Source organism: Wasmannia auropunctata, unplaced genomic scaffold, assembly GCF_000956235.1.
Source record: "Wasmannia auropunctata unplaced genomic scaffold, wasmannia.A_1.0 LD335031.1, whole genome shotgun sequence".
Taxonomy (NCBI): domain Eukaryota; kingdom Metazoa; phylum Arthropoda; class Insecta; order Hymenoptera; family Formicidae; genus Wasmannia; species Wasmannia auropunctata.
Window position 1 is genome coordinate 1,332 of NW_012027859.1, and position 18,816 is coordinate 20,147.

The window sequence follows — 18,816 nt, forward strand, 5'->3', positions numbered from 1 at the left end:
TTAGTAGTATGATTTAAATTTTGTAATAAAAAGATAGGCGATTTTAACTGATTAATCGTTAATGAATTAGAATATTCTATTTAGCTAAGTCAAACTTTTATTATTTTGTCATTAATTTTTTAAATAATTTGATATCTTTATAATTTGGAGAAATTTATTAAATATTCATATTATTGTAATATATTTGAAATTTTATTATTGTAATATATTCAAGATTAAGAAAAGAAGCAGGTCTTTTATTTCTTTTTTTTTTAAATATTTATATTATTGCAATTTATTTAAGATTTTATTATTGTAATATATTTATGATTAAGGAAAGAAGCAAGTTTTTTCAAATTGTTTTAAATCATATTTTTAGTAATAATCTATATTTTGTATTTGTAAGATGCTATCAGAAACGCATGATTTTCTGAATTTATTCTAATTTTCTATTTTTGTTTCTAGCACTGATACCTTAATTCAGAATACAATAAAAAAGAACTTTAAAGAATGCACCGTCATCACGGTAGCACATCGTCTGAATACTATTATAGACAGCGATCAAGTCATCGTAATGGAGAACGGGTCTATTGTTGTAAGTATTCCATCTAAATAAAGCGTAAAAAATGTTAGGGGAAATATTGGTTTCAGGAAAGACAGTTGAAAGATTTAATTTTCTATGTAACTTTCTATAAAATTTATTTATGATGCAATTTTAATTGGTATAATTAATTAAATTTCTGAAAAGGTCTAAATAAAGATAAAGAAAATCGATCAATCTGTGCTCGTAAAATGGACATTCATTATTTAAACTTTTACAATTAAAATTTTGAAAGAGTTAAAATGTAATAAGATCTATAAATTTATGTTATAAAAAACATTTGCAAAAAATTTAAAAAATTTTAAATAATTCTCTTTTTTAATCTATAACATGAGTCTTTGAAGTGAATATATTTTATTAAATAGTATTTATATTCTTGAAAAAATAATTAGTGTTATACGAACAAAGAATAGCCAAGTTTTTTTCAGAAATCTCGTATTTTTCTCAAAATGTGATTTTCATTTGTACATATGTGTATTTGATAATCAGAACTGTCAACAGGAATTTGGTTGCCCGTACGAGTTACTATATGACAAACCGAACGGTTATTTTTCACAAATGGTGGAGAAAACAGGCAATCAAATGGCACAAAGTCTTTTGCAACAGGCGAAGAAGGCTTGCGAGAGCAATAATCATCATCATGAATTCAATTTGTCGGCGCAAAATATTGAGAGAAACACCATTATCACAGAACAGTCTGCTTTATAGATTCTTCTACTATAGAAGTCTTGTATGAAGGAAAAATATATTTAATATGTTATATTTATATATGATAATGATTTAAGAAATTAAAGTAACTCTTACAAAGAGATGTTTTTAGCCTTTTTACACACTATAACGAATGAAACTTAAGTGTACACGAAAAAAATTATCTTAGACTTACAAACTTTTTCAGGTCTATTCTTAGAATGATTTCGCCAGACATGAACTGATTTTATCTAGTAGTAAGCATAAAAATTGTTATGTATACATATAAATGGATTTAATGCAAATATAGAGCGTCATATATGTAAATTTATCAATGAAACATTCGATATATATTCTATAAAATTTAATACATTTATAGATAAAATATTTTACTAGTCATGATATTTATAGTATGCCTCAGTATTAATCATTCGAAGTGTTTTCGGTCAAACCGCAAATACTTTAATTGGTAATTAATTACACTTTTTAATAACAAAAATCTTTTTTTGAACACCATAACGAGACTTTCCCATTTTGGACGCTGAATCCGAATCCGATTGTAGAATTGCTCTAGCAGATCACAATTTTGAGAAACTTTCAGGTAAAGTTGCAAAAAAGCTATCTTTATTTTGTCATGTTATAACGTCGAAATGCGACTTGCTAGAGAAATGTTCTTGGAATAAAAATTAAGTATGTTGTTTGTGTAGGACTTTTAACTCTTAAAAGAATTTTTGTGTCCGTTATAGTTAACAAGATATTTATTGTTAAACATGGTTTATTTCAGAGAAGTTGAGAATTAAAAAGAATTGATAATGTATCAAAAAGCTGTTAATTTTGATTTTATTTAAATTACGTTATTACAAACAGATTACTATGAAAATAATTTTATTTTCCTCATTGTTACTATTTGAAAGGTTATTAAAATTAATAGGTTTAACAACAAATAAAATTTATTATAGAAATCAAGCTAAAAGAGAAAGAAAATATTCGTTAAGTGGAGAGAAACGCGTAAAATTCTGCATATAAAAAAAGAAACAATGGAAACTAAAAATAATGCATTATGTAAATGTATTTATTTGCATATGTATGTACAATATATGAGACAGTTATCTTTAATGTGTTATTGCACACAATGTTATCAGTTATGCTTAAAGTCGATATGAAAAATAACGGTACAATTACTGATGATTTTAGTAAAGAATAGTTTGTTGAAAAGCGCGCCTCGAGAGACAGCAGGTAAAAAAATGAGGATAAATAAGAATGAAACAGCAGAAATAGAAAAAAATAAGAATGTCGATCGTTTTCATTTTTATTTGTTTCAAGTTTCGTAACATTTTGTGAGACTGTGCTATAACATGGATAAGGACACGAGCGACATGAAGCAAAATCCGAGGGAGACGGCAAATATCTTTAGTGTTCTATTCTTCTGGTTCGTTAAGATTCTTTTTTGAGAATGTACTTGAAAAAGGAAAGCAGGAAAAAAAAGAACGAAATCTTTTGCTCCTTACGATAAAAATAGTGATTGTTGCAAAAAAGGGAGAATTCCATAAATACGGAAATTTTTTTTCTTAAAAACAAGTTTTCTTTAACCTTTTCGTTATAACATGTAGTATTACTTGATGTAAAAGACAATTCTTATGGCTGTCAACTTTAGTCGACGATCAGCAATACGTATGTCTTTCGTAACTGTCGACGTTAATCAACGATTGTATCAAAAAGAAGTTAAAGAAGAAGTATTTTCTTCTTGAATGCAAAATAATATTTTTTTGAAGAAGGGAAGTAATCTTCTCCTATTTTAAAGACAGGATTTTCTTTTCCACAAGATAAAAAATATTTTTACTAATTGCATTAACTCCTTTGCATCTTATAATACATTTTACATTTCACATTTTATTTCGAGAAAATGGAAAAGTACCTAGTAAATTTTTTCTTGCTATAAAAAGATCGGCGTTTAATTTACGTTGAATTATGCCTTTATCTTTTTTTTCTGCCCAACAACTATCGTCCGTCGCAATGAGTTCATTTAAATATGACACGTGTGGCGCTTCCCCCTCTTTTTATGTTTAATTTACGTTGAGTCACGTCTTTATCTTTTTGTTATTTCTGTACATAAGTTGCTATTTGCTATTATGAATACAATTAGGACGTTCCTTGCTGCACTAATTTTTCTTATTTTTTCATCGGATCCACGCAGTACAGAACGTGTAAATTATTTATGTCTGACAGTGAATCATTTTAGATAAAATTTATAATATACTACTAAAACACATAAACGTGTACACATCGCCACGTTAGAAAAATTATACAGTCAAGAATTAATATTTCTGAGTTAATAATAGGAAATTGGCTCTAAAATCTAATAGCGAATTCGATTAAACGAATTCGATTACTATTACATCTAACAGAAACAAAATTTTCGAATGATTAAAAAGTAGTAGAGATGCTTATTAATATCAACCATCAACGACATTAATGTCTAATAGATGTCTTTTCGATCTATCATTTCTCACTGGGCAGATACAAGGTGTTGGTAAAATATCTATTTAGATGCTGTAATTTCTACACAGATTGTACAGTCATGTAGCTATTGAAATGATAATAATTTTGGGAATATTTTAATATGCTTATAACTTGCGGCTAGAAATTTATAATATGTTGACGAAAAATATGTACCTGAATAAGCACATATCAAAAGTCGTTGATTTTTTATATTATGGTATATGGGCTGAAAAATTTCCAAAATTGGATACAAAATAGCACCATATACAAAAATTAATCTTATGGTTGTCGAATATATTCACTCAAAAATTCGCTGTCAAAATTTCATGACATTTCACCAAATAGTTTGTGAGTTACAGTAATTTAAATAAGTCAACTTTTAAGTATTAAAAAAAATGAATAAAACCAAAATTCATCGATGATTTCTTGAGATTTTAAGCTTTTCAAATATTGATATTTGATCACTGCACGAATTTCGGTTTTTTTCACTTTTTTAAAAACTCAAAAGCTGACTTGTTCAAATGACTGTAACTCACAAACTATTCGGTGAAATGTCATGACATTTTGACAGTGGAATTTTGAATGAATATATTCGACAGCTATAAGATTAATTTTTGTATATGGTGCCATTTTGTATTTAATTCCGGAAATTTTTTAGCCTATGTAGTATATAAGTATATATGTGTGTGTGCGTGTGTGTGTTATATTGATAAAAAGGAAAAGAAAATATAGGGCCGTTGCTTTAGGCTAATATTTGTACTGCAATATAATAAAGTATGTCAATGTGAAATATATATTGATGATCCGCATAGGTGGATGCGAGAATTATTTATAACAGGCTCCAAGCGCGATTTGAAGGAATCTGACATTTATCGACCAATTAAAGCGGACGAATCCGAAAAATTAACTGATCATCTTGAGAAGTGAGTATTGCCAGCATTAATAATAAACAAACATTAATATATTGTTATTATGATAACGATTATCTCTCACTTTCGCTGTACACAGAATAATTAACTAATCTAAATAGCTATTTTAGAAATACAAGTATAATTTATATTATGTACAATGTAATATTGATATCTACTTCATTTTGCGCTAGATATCAACAAAACACGGAGAAAGTAAAATTTTACAATGAATCATTCTCCTCACTTTTCCAAAGTTTTAACGCATTTTTTGTTCAGGTACTGGAATCGTGAGCTCGATAAGCTGAAAAATCTGGAATATGCCATGAGCAAAGACGGGCAGAAAGTGCCGTTAAAAAAGAATGTTCGTCCAAGATTATACAAGGCTATCTGTAATGCCTTTTGGTTGCCATATTTCATAATTGGAATCTACTCATTTATCTTGGTATATATCAATGTTTTTGTATAAAAATTATGTGACATGTACGAGGTGGATGCAAGAATTATTTATAACATGCACTCGTACTAATATTTACAATACTTACAAAAAAATAATCAGAATTGTTCTTCACCAATCTTGATGTACATTAAATAAACATCAAAACGTGGCAAAACATCAAAAACTATTAGACATGTTTTCTTTGTATCTTCTTATGTAATATAACACAAAATTATTATATATAAAGTATTTTTTCATTTACCTCATAGTATTAAAGATATTCGCTGAAAATCAATTTAATAACATATATTATTTTAGTATATATATATGTTAACATATGTTATTTTATTATTTTATACATATATGTACATATTTATATATGTGTATAATATATAAAAATATGTATATATATATATATATATATATATATATATATATAGATTTTCAACGAAAATCTCAAAATATGAATATTTTTAAGATTTAGAGATTTAGGTTTAAAGATTAGAGATTGGACCTCTTTTGAAAATAACGAATTTTTTTCGTTTTCAATGATGAATATCTTTAACTAGGGGTCAATGAAAAAAATGTTATAAATACATATAATAGTTTTGTGTTATATTATATAATCGTATACAATAGTTTTATAATCTTTTATACTCTTTATAACAATTAGACACGTTTTTCGAAAACGTCAAATTCTGTAATATACAGCTATCCACATCTATTAATTTCAGTCACTAAACCATACAATAAACAGCTAGGTAAAGAAATATGTCTTATATTTTTTTGTTCTGCATATCCAAAGCCAATCAAAATCTGTTCCAACCATTGTTAGATCCTATAAATTCGTAAGCCCATCGGAGTCATTAAATTTCAATGTTTCTGCTTCCAGAGCAGCATAGTACGCGTAGGAATACCGATCTTTCAAGGGTGGATCATCGACTACTTCGCTAGAGTTTCCACTACGAAGGACAAGACAAAGACGAACGAGGTTCTACTCTACGTAGTCATCATGATCATCTGCAATGTCATCACTACTTTATTGATGCACCATACGATAATGCTGTCGCTGCAGATCGGCATGAGGATACGCATCGCCTGTAGCTCCCTCCTTTACCGGAAGGGAACATTGCGGATTAATTTGCAAGTCCCATTTGTTGATTCAAATTTCTCTAAGAAAAAAAAGCTTCTTTTTAGTCAAAAAAAGAACATTGTGTTGATTAACTAATTAAAGTTCTCGCGATATGCCGCTCAACAGACAGAAAATAGAAGAAAATTTTTGTCATATGATAACGAAGTTGCGTGATGATATTAATGGAAAAAAACTGTAGGAGAAATACAACAGATATCAAATACAAAAAACTGTTTACTAAATGTTTTTTTTTTAATTAATAGCGGTTTCTATAAATTTTTATTATAATTGTTGCAGTTATTACGGTTGAACAGAACATCAATGAATCAAATCGGTACCGGACAGATCATAAATCTTCTCAGCAATGACGTTACTCGCTTTGATCTATTAATGAAATACCTGAATTATATATGGATCATGCCTATTCAGGTAAATTTTTATCTTCTAAAAAGTATTCGTGTACATTCAGAAATATTTAATCAGCTTTTCAATCATAGTTTCTTTCAACTAAAATCGTTTAAATTAATTATTTCTTTTATAGATGATTTATAAGTATATCTATTAATAGTAGTAGTAGTACTAGTAGTAGTAGTAGTAGTAGTAGTAATAGTAGTAGTAGTAGTAGTACTCTTTATAAAAAGTACATTTATATCAGTTTGTATGCAATTTGTATTTTACAACTTTGCAAGGTAGTTTTAGATTATATAAAGATGAAGGCTCTTTTCTTTTTTCTTATTTGGTGTTGCTTTTGAAGAAATAGTTATTGAAGATTCTTTTCGGATTTTTTTCTATTTGCAGACGGTAATCATAGGAACCATAATGTGGCGAAAGATCGGTCTTTCTACTCTTGCCGGCATAGGACCAATGTTGATCATTCCTCTAATTGTTCACGGGACTTTCAGCTTGCTGAGCCGCAGATTTAGAGCCATGATTGCACCACTGACCGACCGAAGAGTGCAGCTAATGAGCGAACTTATAGCTGGAATACAGGTATATTTGATCAGTTATTTTACTTTTAAACGATCCAGATAGATAAAAACACTAACGTTCAAGTGTCAAATTCCACGAAAACAATTTCATGAAACAAGTTTACGATATGATGGTTCTTGTTTCAGGTAGTAAAGATGTATGCTTGGGAGAAACCGTTCGGCAAGATTGTGTCGATGATCAGAAAGATGGAGATAAAGAAAATTAAAGTTTCATCGTATGTGCGCGCCGCGCATTTGGCCGCAATAGTTTTATTGCAACGACTGAGCCTCTACTTTGCCCTAATAATGTTTGTTCTAATGGGGAATGCTTTAACTGCCGACATTACCTACGAAATGGTAACATACATTGCCATACTTAATATCACCTCCGGATTATTCTTTCCGCATGGCATAATACTACTGGGCGAATCGGTCGTGTCTTTGAATCGATTGGAGGTATAATGAGCTGTCACATTATTTTGAAATTATTTTCACAACGAATTTTTAAATCTATAATCTTACGATGTGTCTACAATATTTTTACCACCACGCATTTACGTCTAAAGTGTTTAACTTCTTGTACAGGACTTTCTCCTGATGAACGAAATAAATGTGAGACAATTGGAAAAGATGCCGCAGTTACAGTCAAAATCTCAGAAACCAAACAAAGCAACTAATGAGAAAAAACAAACAGACATCTCGGAAAATGAAAGTATTGAGCTTTCCGAGTCTCAGAGATTATTTGATCTTCCGGTCCGCGTGGAACTTCAGCGTGTTTGCGCCAATTGGGTTAGTGACCAATTGCCACCAACTTTGTGTAACATCAATTTGACTGTCAAGCCAGGCCAGTTGTGCGCTATGATCGGCGATGTGGGCTCCGGCAAGTCGTCCGTGTTACACCTGCTGCTGAAGGAACTGGATCTCGGCGCGGGTTCCGTGATTTTCACTCAGGGCTCCTTCAATTATAACTTTCAGGACAATTTGTCTAACGGTTATTTCACGAATAATCCGAATCTGCGTATCTCTTATGCTAGTCAGGACCCTTGGATCTTCAACGGTACTGTGAGAGACAACATATTATTTGGCCAGCCTTACGACAAGGCCAAGTACATGCAAGTGAGTATTATACACTCCAAAAAAATTATGAGGTTACTGTTTCTCAGTAAATTTTTGCCCATTTTTGAATTTTTTTACTCAGCAAATAATTGACTTAAAAAAATAGATCAACAACATTTTTTATAGGGCAAACTCTTTGCTATAAGATGCTTTTGTTCAATTTTTATTTAGTTTAATACTTAAAGGTGTGATCAACTTTGAATAAAGACGTATTTGACACACCTAAAATCTCGAAATTTGTTGTCTCTCACCACCTAATAAAAAAATTGGTCAAAATAATCATTGGTACCATCTCAAAGTACGGACTTAGCCTTTTAAAGAAGAAAATGAAAAAAAAACTTTCTTATGCCGATTACTTAACAAAATGCAATTTCAAGTAACTTCTATTTTTTTACTATATATTTTGCTAAAAATCGTAAAAAAAACGGAGGTTACTTAAAATTGCAATATCTTGCTAAATAATTGGTGTGGAAAAAAGTCTTTTTTTTTTATTTGAGAGAGCAAAGTCCGTTTTGAAATCCTTTGAGATGATACTAATGATTATTTCACCAATTTTTTTGTTAGACGGTGAAAAACCACAAATTTTCGAAAATAAAAGAATAATAGAATCTACATCTATACAATTCCATCTATAGACAAAAGAAGAATGTCTAACATATATTTCCTAATTACAAACTTTTTAATATTTCTTACTTAACTTATATTTTCACTGACTTTTGATCGAATGATAAACATTTTATAGGTGACAAATGTGTGCGCCTTGATGAAAGATTTCCGGCAGTTTCTACAAGGAGACTTAACGTTGGTCGGCGATAAAGGTATATTATTGTCCGGAGGCCAAAAAGCGCGAATCAGTCTTGCAAGGGCGGTTTATAGACAGGCAGATCTGTATTTACTAGACGATCCCTTGAGCGCAGTTGATACTCGCGTCGCCAGACGTCTTCACTCGAAGTGCATTACCGAGTATCTCCACGACAGGACGAGGATACTCGTCACACATCAGTTGCAATTTCTCAAACAAGCGGATCATATTGTCGTGCTGAATGAAGTGAGTCGCAAATTCAAACATTACAAAATTTATATAATTTATATAGTGTAATATTAATTAAAAAATTGTTAAAATGATGTTAAACATCCTTTAAATTAAATATCCTACATTTGTTAAGGGTTGCGTGAAAATGCGAGGAAGCTATAACGAATTAGTACAGTCAAATAAAGATTTCATTGGGATAATGGATAATTTATGTAACGATGCGCAGAAAAAGAAAGTGAAGATGAAGAAAGTTTCGGAAATATATATGAGGGGAATTACGAGACGAGATTCGGGATCATCGCTTGCAAGTTCTGTTGTAAGATTATCTCAATCACTTGCCAATTATGACAAAAAAAACATAATGTTCAAAATTTTTTACATATTATCTTTAATAAAAGATATTTGTAATAGAAGAAATTAATTGAAAAAAAATATCTGTACAACGTATTTGCATTAAAAATGTGTAACATAGTTACACTAATTTTAATTTACATTAAAAATTTTTAACATTATTTTTCTAATTAGCAACTAATAATACAAAGTAATAGGAGTTCTCTAAATAAAATTGCAAAAAAAATTGTTTTCAAATATCTATATTAATTTCTTTAGTATTGATACATTATAATGTTTTTAATGCTTTAATGCTCTATAACGCGACTAACTTAATCAGACTGGTCCGATCAGTTGTGAGGCATAATCAACCAATTTGATTATTCTTTCATTGTGCAGTACTCGGATATTGATAATTCGGATCATGTAGAAAATAGACCGGAAGTGGAGATGATAGCACACGGTCGAGTATCCTGGAGAGTGTACAAAGAGTATCTGCATCACGGCGGCAACTATTTCACCCTGTTTATGCTGTTGCTGATTTTTATTATCAGCCAGATCGCCATTACTGGTAATGATTATTGGCTCTCATACTGGACTACCTTGGAAGATGTCAGGCGTATTGAAAACACAAGTGACGCCAATCGATTCGCGCACATGTACAACAACAGCTTCCTTGGATCCATTTTTACATTGAATCCAGACGGCCTGCTCAGCACTGTAGATGCCATATATGTATACACATTCTCCGTCATTGCCTGTACTGCCACTACGCTGTTTCGAGGCTTCTTCTTCATGATGGTCTGCATGAACTCAAGCTGCAATCTTCACAACACTATGTTCTCCAATTTGTTGCAGGCGTGCATGTCCTTTTTCCACAGTAATCCTTCCGGTGAGCAACAATCGCCAGATCTTCACAGACAATTAAATTCGTAGCCATATAAAGAGATTTGTAACAACACATTAGTCAAAATTTTTTTAGAATACTTTGTATCTTATTTTGATATATTTCAAAATTTTTGTACATTTATAAACTTTCTAAATTTTTTACTTTAACTTTTCAAAAGTGCTTGAAATGTCTGTAACTATTTTAAAATTTTTTATAAATATGAATTCTCAAATATTGTAAGATTTTTAAGATTTCTTATTTTAACATTTTTGAATAAAACTTATAAAGATAAAAGGCATTGTTTTTAAATCTTCTTGAAAAAGTAAAAAAAGTACAATAAATTCTTAAAAATATTATAAGAATTACTTCTACCTGAGTTTATGAAATTTTGATGTCAAAAACAAGAAGTTAAAATTTTTGTCGAATCACGATATTTTCGATAACATTTAAATGCTTATTTTTACTGTTAAAGGTGTTAAATAATTATCATCCGCATATTCATAATATTTTATATTATTCATAATCATTGAACTATAAATTATCGAAATGTAAACCCTCTTATATCGCAACTCCGATCTTTGGTATTTAATTTTCGGATTTTTATTGAATCTTCCATTTAACGATTTTCGTATTTCAGGGAGAATTTTAAACAGATTTTCTAAGGACATGGACACTGTAGACGAATTGCTACCCAAAACGATATTAGAAACAATCCAGATGTATTTTGTAGTTTGCGGTGTAATGGTAATACAAGTGATAATTAATCAATGGATACTTATACCGATAGTGATTCTGATTGTCTTACTTTTCTTCACGACGAAGTTCTACCTAAAAACCATTCAGGGTATCAAACGTCTCGAAGGCACAAGTAAGTATTAAAACAAGTAACTTCATCAGAAAAGCATCTTAAATATTTCTAGATTTCTGAATCGTTTGATTTCTGTCACATCGAATTCAGACTATTATATTAAATCCTTACTTCTTCCGGAATGTAAATCTGCAATTTTTTTTTATGTTTTCAAATTTGCGTTTTCAGTGAAAAGTCCATTGTTTTCGCACGTAAACGAGACGCTAAATGGTCTGTCGACGATCAGAAGCAGCGGCAATGAAATCGAGAAGATGATGCGAAAACAATTCGATGTATTGCAAGATCATCACAGTGGCACGTGGTATCTCTTTCTAACGTGTTCGGCGACCTTCGCTATCTTTGTTGAGCTAATCATATGTTTGTTTTTTGCCTGCCTTTGTTTCTCCCTGATACTAAATGATTTACTAAATGAAAATGGTAAATTATAAATAATTAAAAGTTCTTAGATTGAAGATAAATTGTTTTCAAAGAATTTAGTATATATATATATATATAAAGCTACAATAAAGTAATATTTTAATTATCAAAGATTATTAGACAAATAATATTTCGGTTTTTAAACTTTAGTATGTTTGTTATTGATTAGTATGTTCTTATTTTTACGTGTGATCAATATTTTAAAAATACGATTTACTTACTATTGGAAACTTTTTTGGTTTTTGTGCTGCAGTCAGCATAGACGGCAACAAATCCGGTCTAGCCATATCGCAATCGTTTTTTCTGCTTACTGAATTCCAATACGGCATAAGAATGTCCATTGAGGCGATGGCACAAATGACATCCGTGGAAAGGATTCTCCAGTATACGAATCTTCCTAAGGAGCCCATTTCTTCATCGGATTCGCCGCCGTCCACATGGCCACATCAAGGACAATTGATTTTGAAAAACGTCAACATGAAGTATTACAGAAATGATTCACCGGTTTTGAAGGTAGATAAACCTATCGTTCATTTTTACGAATATATTTTTTGTTTTATCTCGTAGTCACACTTTGTAGAATCTGAACATTTCCGTCGAGCCTGGTTGGAAAGTTGGGGTGGTGGGACGAACTGGCGCCGGTAAATCCTCCTTGATCTCAGCACTCTTCCGTTTGTTCAACGAAGGTCTGGAAGGCGTGATTATGCTTGACGGTCGAGACACAAGCACTGTAAGCTTGAGCGAGCTGCGCTCCAAGATCTCCATTATACCGCAGGAACCGGTGCTGTTTTCAGGGACTTTGCGTTATAATCTGGACCCGTTTAATCAATATGATGATATGAAACTGTGGGAGGTGCTGCGGCAGGTCGAACTGAATGACGTCGATCTGGATCACAATATTTTGTACGGTGGTCACAACTTCAGCGTTGGCCAGAAACAGCTTGTATGCCTGGCTAGGGCTATTCTAAGGAACAATCGTTTGCTCGTTCTGGATGAGGCCACGGCCAACATTGATTCACAGTGAGTCTCGACAATTTTTTTAACAGTATAATTGTGTTTAAATGTTTTTTGGTAAGTCTAGCGATTTTGATTAATTGATAGTTAATGAACAGGATTAAACTGTCGTATATACAATTTAAAAAGTTTTGGATTTTTGGAATTATTTGGTATCTTCACAATATAATAAATTGCATTATACATTCATGTCATAATATATTTCAGATTTAAAAAACAAACTTTTTCTCAATTTTATTCGATCAAATTTTTGACAAAGATTTGTAATCTTTATCTGTAAAACTATTGTAAATGCACAATTTCTAAATTTAATTTATTTGCAAATTTACTCTAAAATTATACTTTTGTTTCTAGCACCGATGCCTTAATTCAGGATACAATAAGAAAGAATTTTAAAGAATGCACCGTTATCACGGTAGCACATCGTTTGAATACTATTATAGACAGCGATCGAATAATCGTGTTGGAGAATGGTTCTATCGTGGTAAGTATTCCATTTTAATAAGGTGTTAGAAAAAATAATAGTTTTAGGAGAAAGACGCAGTCAGTGAAATTGCGACTGATTGTTGCACTGACAATGAGTCGAAAATAAACTCTGGGTATTTACATTTCTGGGCTGGAACCAATTAGAAGGAGATTATCTAAATGATAATTATTTTTTATGTTTTCTCCTTATTATTGTTTTTTTGTATTAAAGAATAATTTTACAAAGGAAAGAGACATACATATAGATATGGCTATATATGGACATATTTTTATATATAATTATATGTAATTATATATTTTTATATATGTTTATATATATTTATATATGTTCTTATATGAAAAATTATTTCCCAGATAACGATAAAAAAATCAAATCTGATTAATCTTGTGCCCATAAAATGTACATTTAATAATTGAATTTTTACAATTAGAATTCTAAAGGTGTTGAAATATAATCAAATTTATATATTTGTGTTGTCTATTCTAGAAGATCTAGTTGTAAGAAAATATTGAAATTTTCAAATAGTTCTCTTTTTTTAATTCTTAATATGATTTTTTCAAAATCAATATTATATTGAATAGTATTTATTTCTTCTTGAAAATAGTTAATGTTATATGAACAAAGATAGCCAAATAACTAAATAAATTACCAGCTTGTATCGTAAACAATAGTCAGGATAAGGGATGCCAAAGACGAGTGAAATATAGGTGTCAGTGAATATTTAAATATAACTATGTGCAAACCAAATGCTGCGTTGAATCCGATAGTAACGGCTCGCAGTTCGTTGAAGCTAGAGTATGTAAAATCATATAGTTATATAATATTTAAATATTGACTGATAAAGATAGTAAAGTTTTTTCTGAAATCTCGTAATTCAATTTCTTCAGAACGTGATTTCCATTTGTGTATATGTGCATTTGATAATTAGAATTGTCACGCCAACAGGAATTTGGTTGCCCATACGAGCTACTGTATGACAAACCGAATGGTTATTTTTCACAAATGGTGGAGAAGACAGGCAATCAAATGGCGCAAAGTCTTTTGCAACAGTCGAAGAAGGCTTGCGAGAGCAATAACCATCATCATGAATTGAATTTATCGGCGCAAAATATCGATAGCGATGCCATTATCACTGAACAGTCCGCTTTATAGATTCCCCTATATTGAAAAGATCTTGTACGAAAGAAAAATATATTTAATGTTTTGTATTTATATATAATGGTGATTTGCGAAATTAAAGTAGCTCTTACAAAGAAATGTTTTTAGCCTTTTTACACACAATAACGAATGAAACTTAAGTGTAGTACACGAAGAAAATTGTCTTAGAGTTACAAATTTTTTTAGGTCTATTCTCAGAATGAGTTTGACAGACATGAACTGATTTTGTCTAATACTACTATTAGACGTGCCTTGTAAAAAAAAAACTTGACAATTGACGTTAATTGCGTTAAATTTGATGTTGCCGCTTTTTGTGCAAGCCAGCGTCAACTATGATCACGTGACTTACTTCGACGCTAATAATGAACGTCGAGCATCAACATAAAAAGGCACTTGTGGATTTTTAGTCTTATTCAAACGCAAATAAACAAAAATAATTAAAGTAACCGCAAACTTAAGTAATGCTCGGAAGAAACTTCTTATATGTCCGTATAAATTTGTCGTCTCCAAGCAATTGCAATGTTCCCGCAATCGCCAAATGGTCCCTCATTTAACATCGTAAATCCTTTTTTTTTTTATTATAACATCTCAATAGAAAAAAGTAGAAACGTAATATTGTCTTGTAATTAACGTTAATAAGCAACGTTGCCAGTTTCGTACGTGAACCGCATTTACTGAAGGTTGTGTAAGAAGTTGGACTTCTTTAGAACGATATAAAATGAGATGTGCTCTGGTCGATGTTTTGTAATGCATTATAATGAATTGTGAAACTATACATTCCAAACAAATGGAACATCTGTCGGCACACTCGTGTACGAAACATAAATATAACGTGACACTAATTGTAAGTTTGAAAGTCCCGTCATTTTAACATGATGACCATCTTACGCGTTTATTCCGGATCATCTTATAAAATTTGGCTTTACTAGATGATTCTGTTTTTTTTTGTTTATAATAAATGTTACTGTATGACTCCGATTCTTGGTTTTTTGATATAATTTTCCACGGTATTGACTAATATTTTATATTTATATTTGATTTATATTTATTGCGCTGCGTTTATGTAGTTAGGTTTAATTAGGCGATAGAAAAAGACCTAGTGAAGTTGAAACTAGTATCGATTTTATTATACATATATGAGAGAATAAAGAATGACATGTACATCCATTGATTGCTCGTCTTTGGCGCGTTTATTATAATTTAATTGTTTTTTCCGTTTAAAAAACCGGTTTTTTATTCCTAACTAAAAAAAGGAGTTGCTTCTTTGTTTCAAAATATTACTGTTAATCTAGTTTGCTTCTAGTTAATCGTTTGCTTCATCTTGTCTTGTATAATAATTCTATTATTGTTGCAGCTGTGCGACAGCAATGTTACTGCTAAAAGAATTTATCCATTTGCGATGCATTGTTATAATTTTGTAATTTTAGAAGTTAATTATGAAACAGTAATAATATTATTATTGACTTTATGTTAAGACGTAACAAATACTATTCAAGCTTACAATTAAATCTAATAAAGTTATGTTCTTAAATCAAATGACTAACAAAGAATTAATCTGTTCGCTCAAAAATTTTTCTAAATAAACTTTAACTGGAAAGTGAATTGCTAATTCGTTTACTTTTTGTGCGTTGTTAAAATTTTTAAATATTGTTTAAAATAATATTGTTAATATTAAAATAATAATCTATCTAGTTATTATTTAAATAGTTATTAACATAATTAGATTTAGTAAAAAATAAAAAATATAATAAAAATACTATAAAAAGAAAATAAAATTTTACTATAAAAATCAACTACAAAAAAAAATCCGTTAAACGGAAAAAACTTGAAACGCATGACGTAGTTTATACAACGTACAGTTATCGTTAAAGCTTCTTGTATATCATTACCTGCAACACCGAATGCCGATATGAAAAGCAACGACACAGTTACTGATGTTTCCAGTAAAGGATTGACTATTGGAAAGAGTGCCTCGAGGTAAGGCAGATAAGAGAATAAGAACGAGCAAAAGAGGAAAAGGGGAAAAACAAGAAAAAAGAGAAAATAAGAATTCCGATCGTTTTCTTTTTTTTTTCTGTTAACTTCAAGAGTCGTCAGATTTTGTGAGATTGTGCGACAACAATAATGGACAAGGACACGAGCGACATGAAGGAAAACCCCAGGGAGACCGCAAATATCTTCAGTGTTCTATTTTTCTGGTTCGTCACGACTCTTATCTGAGAATGTGTTTAGCAAAAGAAAGCAAGAAAGAAAAATAAAATATCTTTAATTCTTAAAATTTCTGCAAAAAAGAAGAGATTCCTAAAAGAAATATTTTTTCTTTCTTAAAAAAGAGATTTTTCTTTAAAGAAGTTTCTTCTTGGATGCAAAATTGTATTTCTTTGAAAAAAGGAAAATCTTTTTATTTTTGTTCAAAGAAGAAAGAATATTTATATTTTGAAGGGATGATCTTGATATTTTTCTTTGCAGAAGAGAAGGAACTTCTTTATATTTATTAAATTTTCTTTTTCTCAAAATAAAGAATATTTTCACTTGTATTGCGTTAGCTATTTTTCATCTTGTAATACATTTAACGCTTTTTATTTTATTTTAAGGAAATGAAAAAGCATTTCGTAAATTTTTATTTGTGCTTTCATCTTTTGAATTTATCTATTCAAAGATTGTCGTGCAATTTACGTCGAGTTATACCATTATCTTTACTTTTCATATATTAGCTACCATTTGTCGTAATTAATACAATTAATTGTGTCTTATATGTTTAAGTTTATTTTAAATTGTTATGTATTATTAACACACACAAAGAAAAAGGTTTTGTTCATCCCAGAAAAAATATTCTATTTATAAGCGGGAAACTCCTCTTGTATTTTCTCTAAACAAAAATATCTTACATAAAATATCCTCTATAATACATACTCATTTATAAAAATAAAGTGGACGCATGAGTTATATTAAGAGTAAATTCCTCTAAAAAAATTCACTACAATAAATCGAATAGCTTCTTGAAATACAAGAATATGTAAGAAACTTGCGATACGCTCATTTGTTAAAAAAAATTTTTTATTTATCTGCTACACAATATGCACAAGGCAGCAAGTTTTGTACAAGCGTGTAAATAATTTTATAATTAAAGCATATGTTACGTTGCAAAAAATCATAGTTATATAAGTCTATAAAAAAAATATGTAAAGCAATATGTATATGTGAGCGCGAATGCATCCTTGTGCTACGCAACATGCTCTGTGTTCTTTCCACGTGTTCACATCTCAAAAAAAATTCTGTATATAATCGGAAAATACCTCTATAAAACGTTTTCTCTAAGCAAAAATACTTTACACGAAGTATATATTCTTTTTTAACATGTATTCATCTATAAAAAAGTGGACGCATAAGCTATGATTACGAATAAATTCCTCTATAAAAAAATTTCATTATAGCACATAATTTGAATAGAAGAATTCCACAAAAAATGATCAAATAAAAAAGTTTTTTTTTCATTCTTAAAGGTAAAACCTGTACTTTTGATCGATTATGAATCTAGGATGAAAGGTAGATTCATAATCGATTAAAAGTACAGGTTTTACCTTTGAAAATGAAAAAAAAACTTTTTTATTCGATCATTTTTTGTGGAATTACGACTGTTTACAGTTGCGAAATTTTGGTATAAATTTATCTATGCGTTAATTTTGTTCATCAGTGTATATACAGGGTCCGATACTTAATGATAAAGTACTCATGGGCAGATAGAGTGGGCTAAACTGAGTCGAAAAGTCCTCTACCATTTTGCGATCGCAATAGTTATCAAGATACCTGTCTAATCATTAAAAAAAATTACGCCAAATATATGAATCATGTTAAATTGTAATCATGTTAAAATGTCGCGAAATAATTATTCATAACTATAAAGACTATAAATTCAAATTGAAAGGAATTTAATATATATTTACTTTTACTGTACTTTAAGTACAGACTTTTCAAGGGTAAGTCTGTTCTTAAAGATGTTTTAGATCGATTTTTAATCCACCTTTTCTTCCACCCGTCATTTTTTAAAAAGTAAAGACATATTACGTCTCCAAAAAAATTGCATAATTTGACGCACTCCACAACGCGCAAAATTTAACCAGTCTATACTTAGAGACCCTCTTATACCCAGACAAGAATAACTTTCTTGTCTGGGTATTAGATAGATAATGCTAATGCTGGCAGTAATTGAATAAAATAAATAAATATAAATATATATACATATATATACACACACACACCCGCGCGCGCGCGCGCGCGCGCGCGGGCGGGC

At 30.2% G+C, this 18,816-nt stretch overlaps 2 protein-coding genes across 6 annotated transcripts in view; both read left to right on the forward strand.

The window, feature by feature from the left end:
• LOC105457821 (probable multidrug resistance-associated protein lethal(2)03659) overlaps positions 1-2,068 on the forward strand; it is a 3,386-nt gene extending 1,318 nt beyond the window's left edge. The window contains exons 4-5 of the mRNA XM_011702708.1: positions 445-574; positions 1,082-2,068. Of these exons, the coding sequence (XP_011701010.1) occupies positions 445-574; positions 1,082-1,288 (337 nt within the window). The 3' untranslated portion in view covers positions 1,289-2,068. The remainder of the gene's footprint in view (positions 1-444; positions 575-1,081) is intronic.
• A 391-nt stretch (positions 2,069-2,459) lies between these two features.
• Positions 2,460-15,691, forward strand: LOC105457820 (multidrug resistance-associated protein 4-like). 5 transcript variants are annotated; one of them, XM_011702704.1, is made up of 19 exons: positions 2,460-2,503; positions 2,591-2,696; positions 4,579-4,689; positions 4,954-5,119; positions 6,006-6,236; positions 6,543-6,674; positions 7,044-7,235; positions 7,361-7,669; positions 7,799-8,329; positions 9,072-9,377; positions 9,496-9,678; positions 10,092-10,584; positions 11,219-11,449; positions 11,618-11,866; positions 12,120-12,379; positions 12,447-12,886; positions 13,235-13,364; positions 14,313-14,543; positions 14,712-15,691. In XM_011702704.1, the coding sequence occupies exons 2-18, from the start codon at positions 2,623-2,625 to the stop codon at positions 14,517-14,519; spliced, it is 4,245 nt and encodes a 1,414-aa protein (XP_011701006.1). In that variant the 5' UTR covers positions 2,460-2,503; positions 2,591-2,622; the 3' UTR covers positions 14,520-14,543; positions 14,712-15,691. The 5 variants fall into 5 exon arrangements, with proteins under 5 accessions (XP_011701006.1, XP_011701007.1, XP_011701005.1 ...); XM_011702705.1 differs by having other exon boundaries at positions 11,219-11,325; positions 11,404-11,449; positions 14,313-15,691; XM_011702703.1 differs by having other exon boundaries at positions 14,313-15,691.
• Positions 15,692-18,816: the final 3,125 nt, after the last annotated feature.

What these genes read in the sequence shown, in the direction of transcription:
- LOC105457820 (XM_011702703.1), top strand. Translation starts at nt 2,623, where the DNA reads ATGGATAAGGACACGAGCGACATGAAGCAAAATCCGAGGGAGACGGCA. An exon ending in AACTTATAGCTGGAATACAG is followed by an intron (nt 7,236 to 7,360) that starts GTATATTTGATC and finishes TTCTTGTTTCAG; the next exon opens with GTAGTAAAGATGTATGCTTG. An exon ending in CATCGCTTGCAAGTTCTGTT is followed by an intron (nt 9,679 to 10,091) that starts GTAAGATTATCT and finishes TTCATTGTGCAG; the next exon opens with TACTCGGATATTGATAATTC.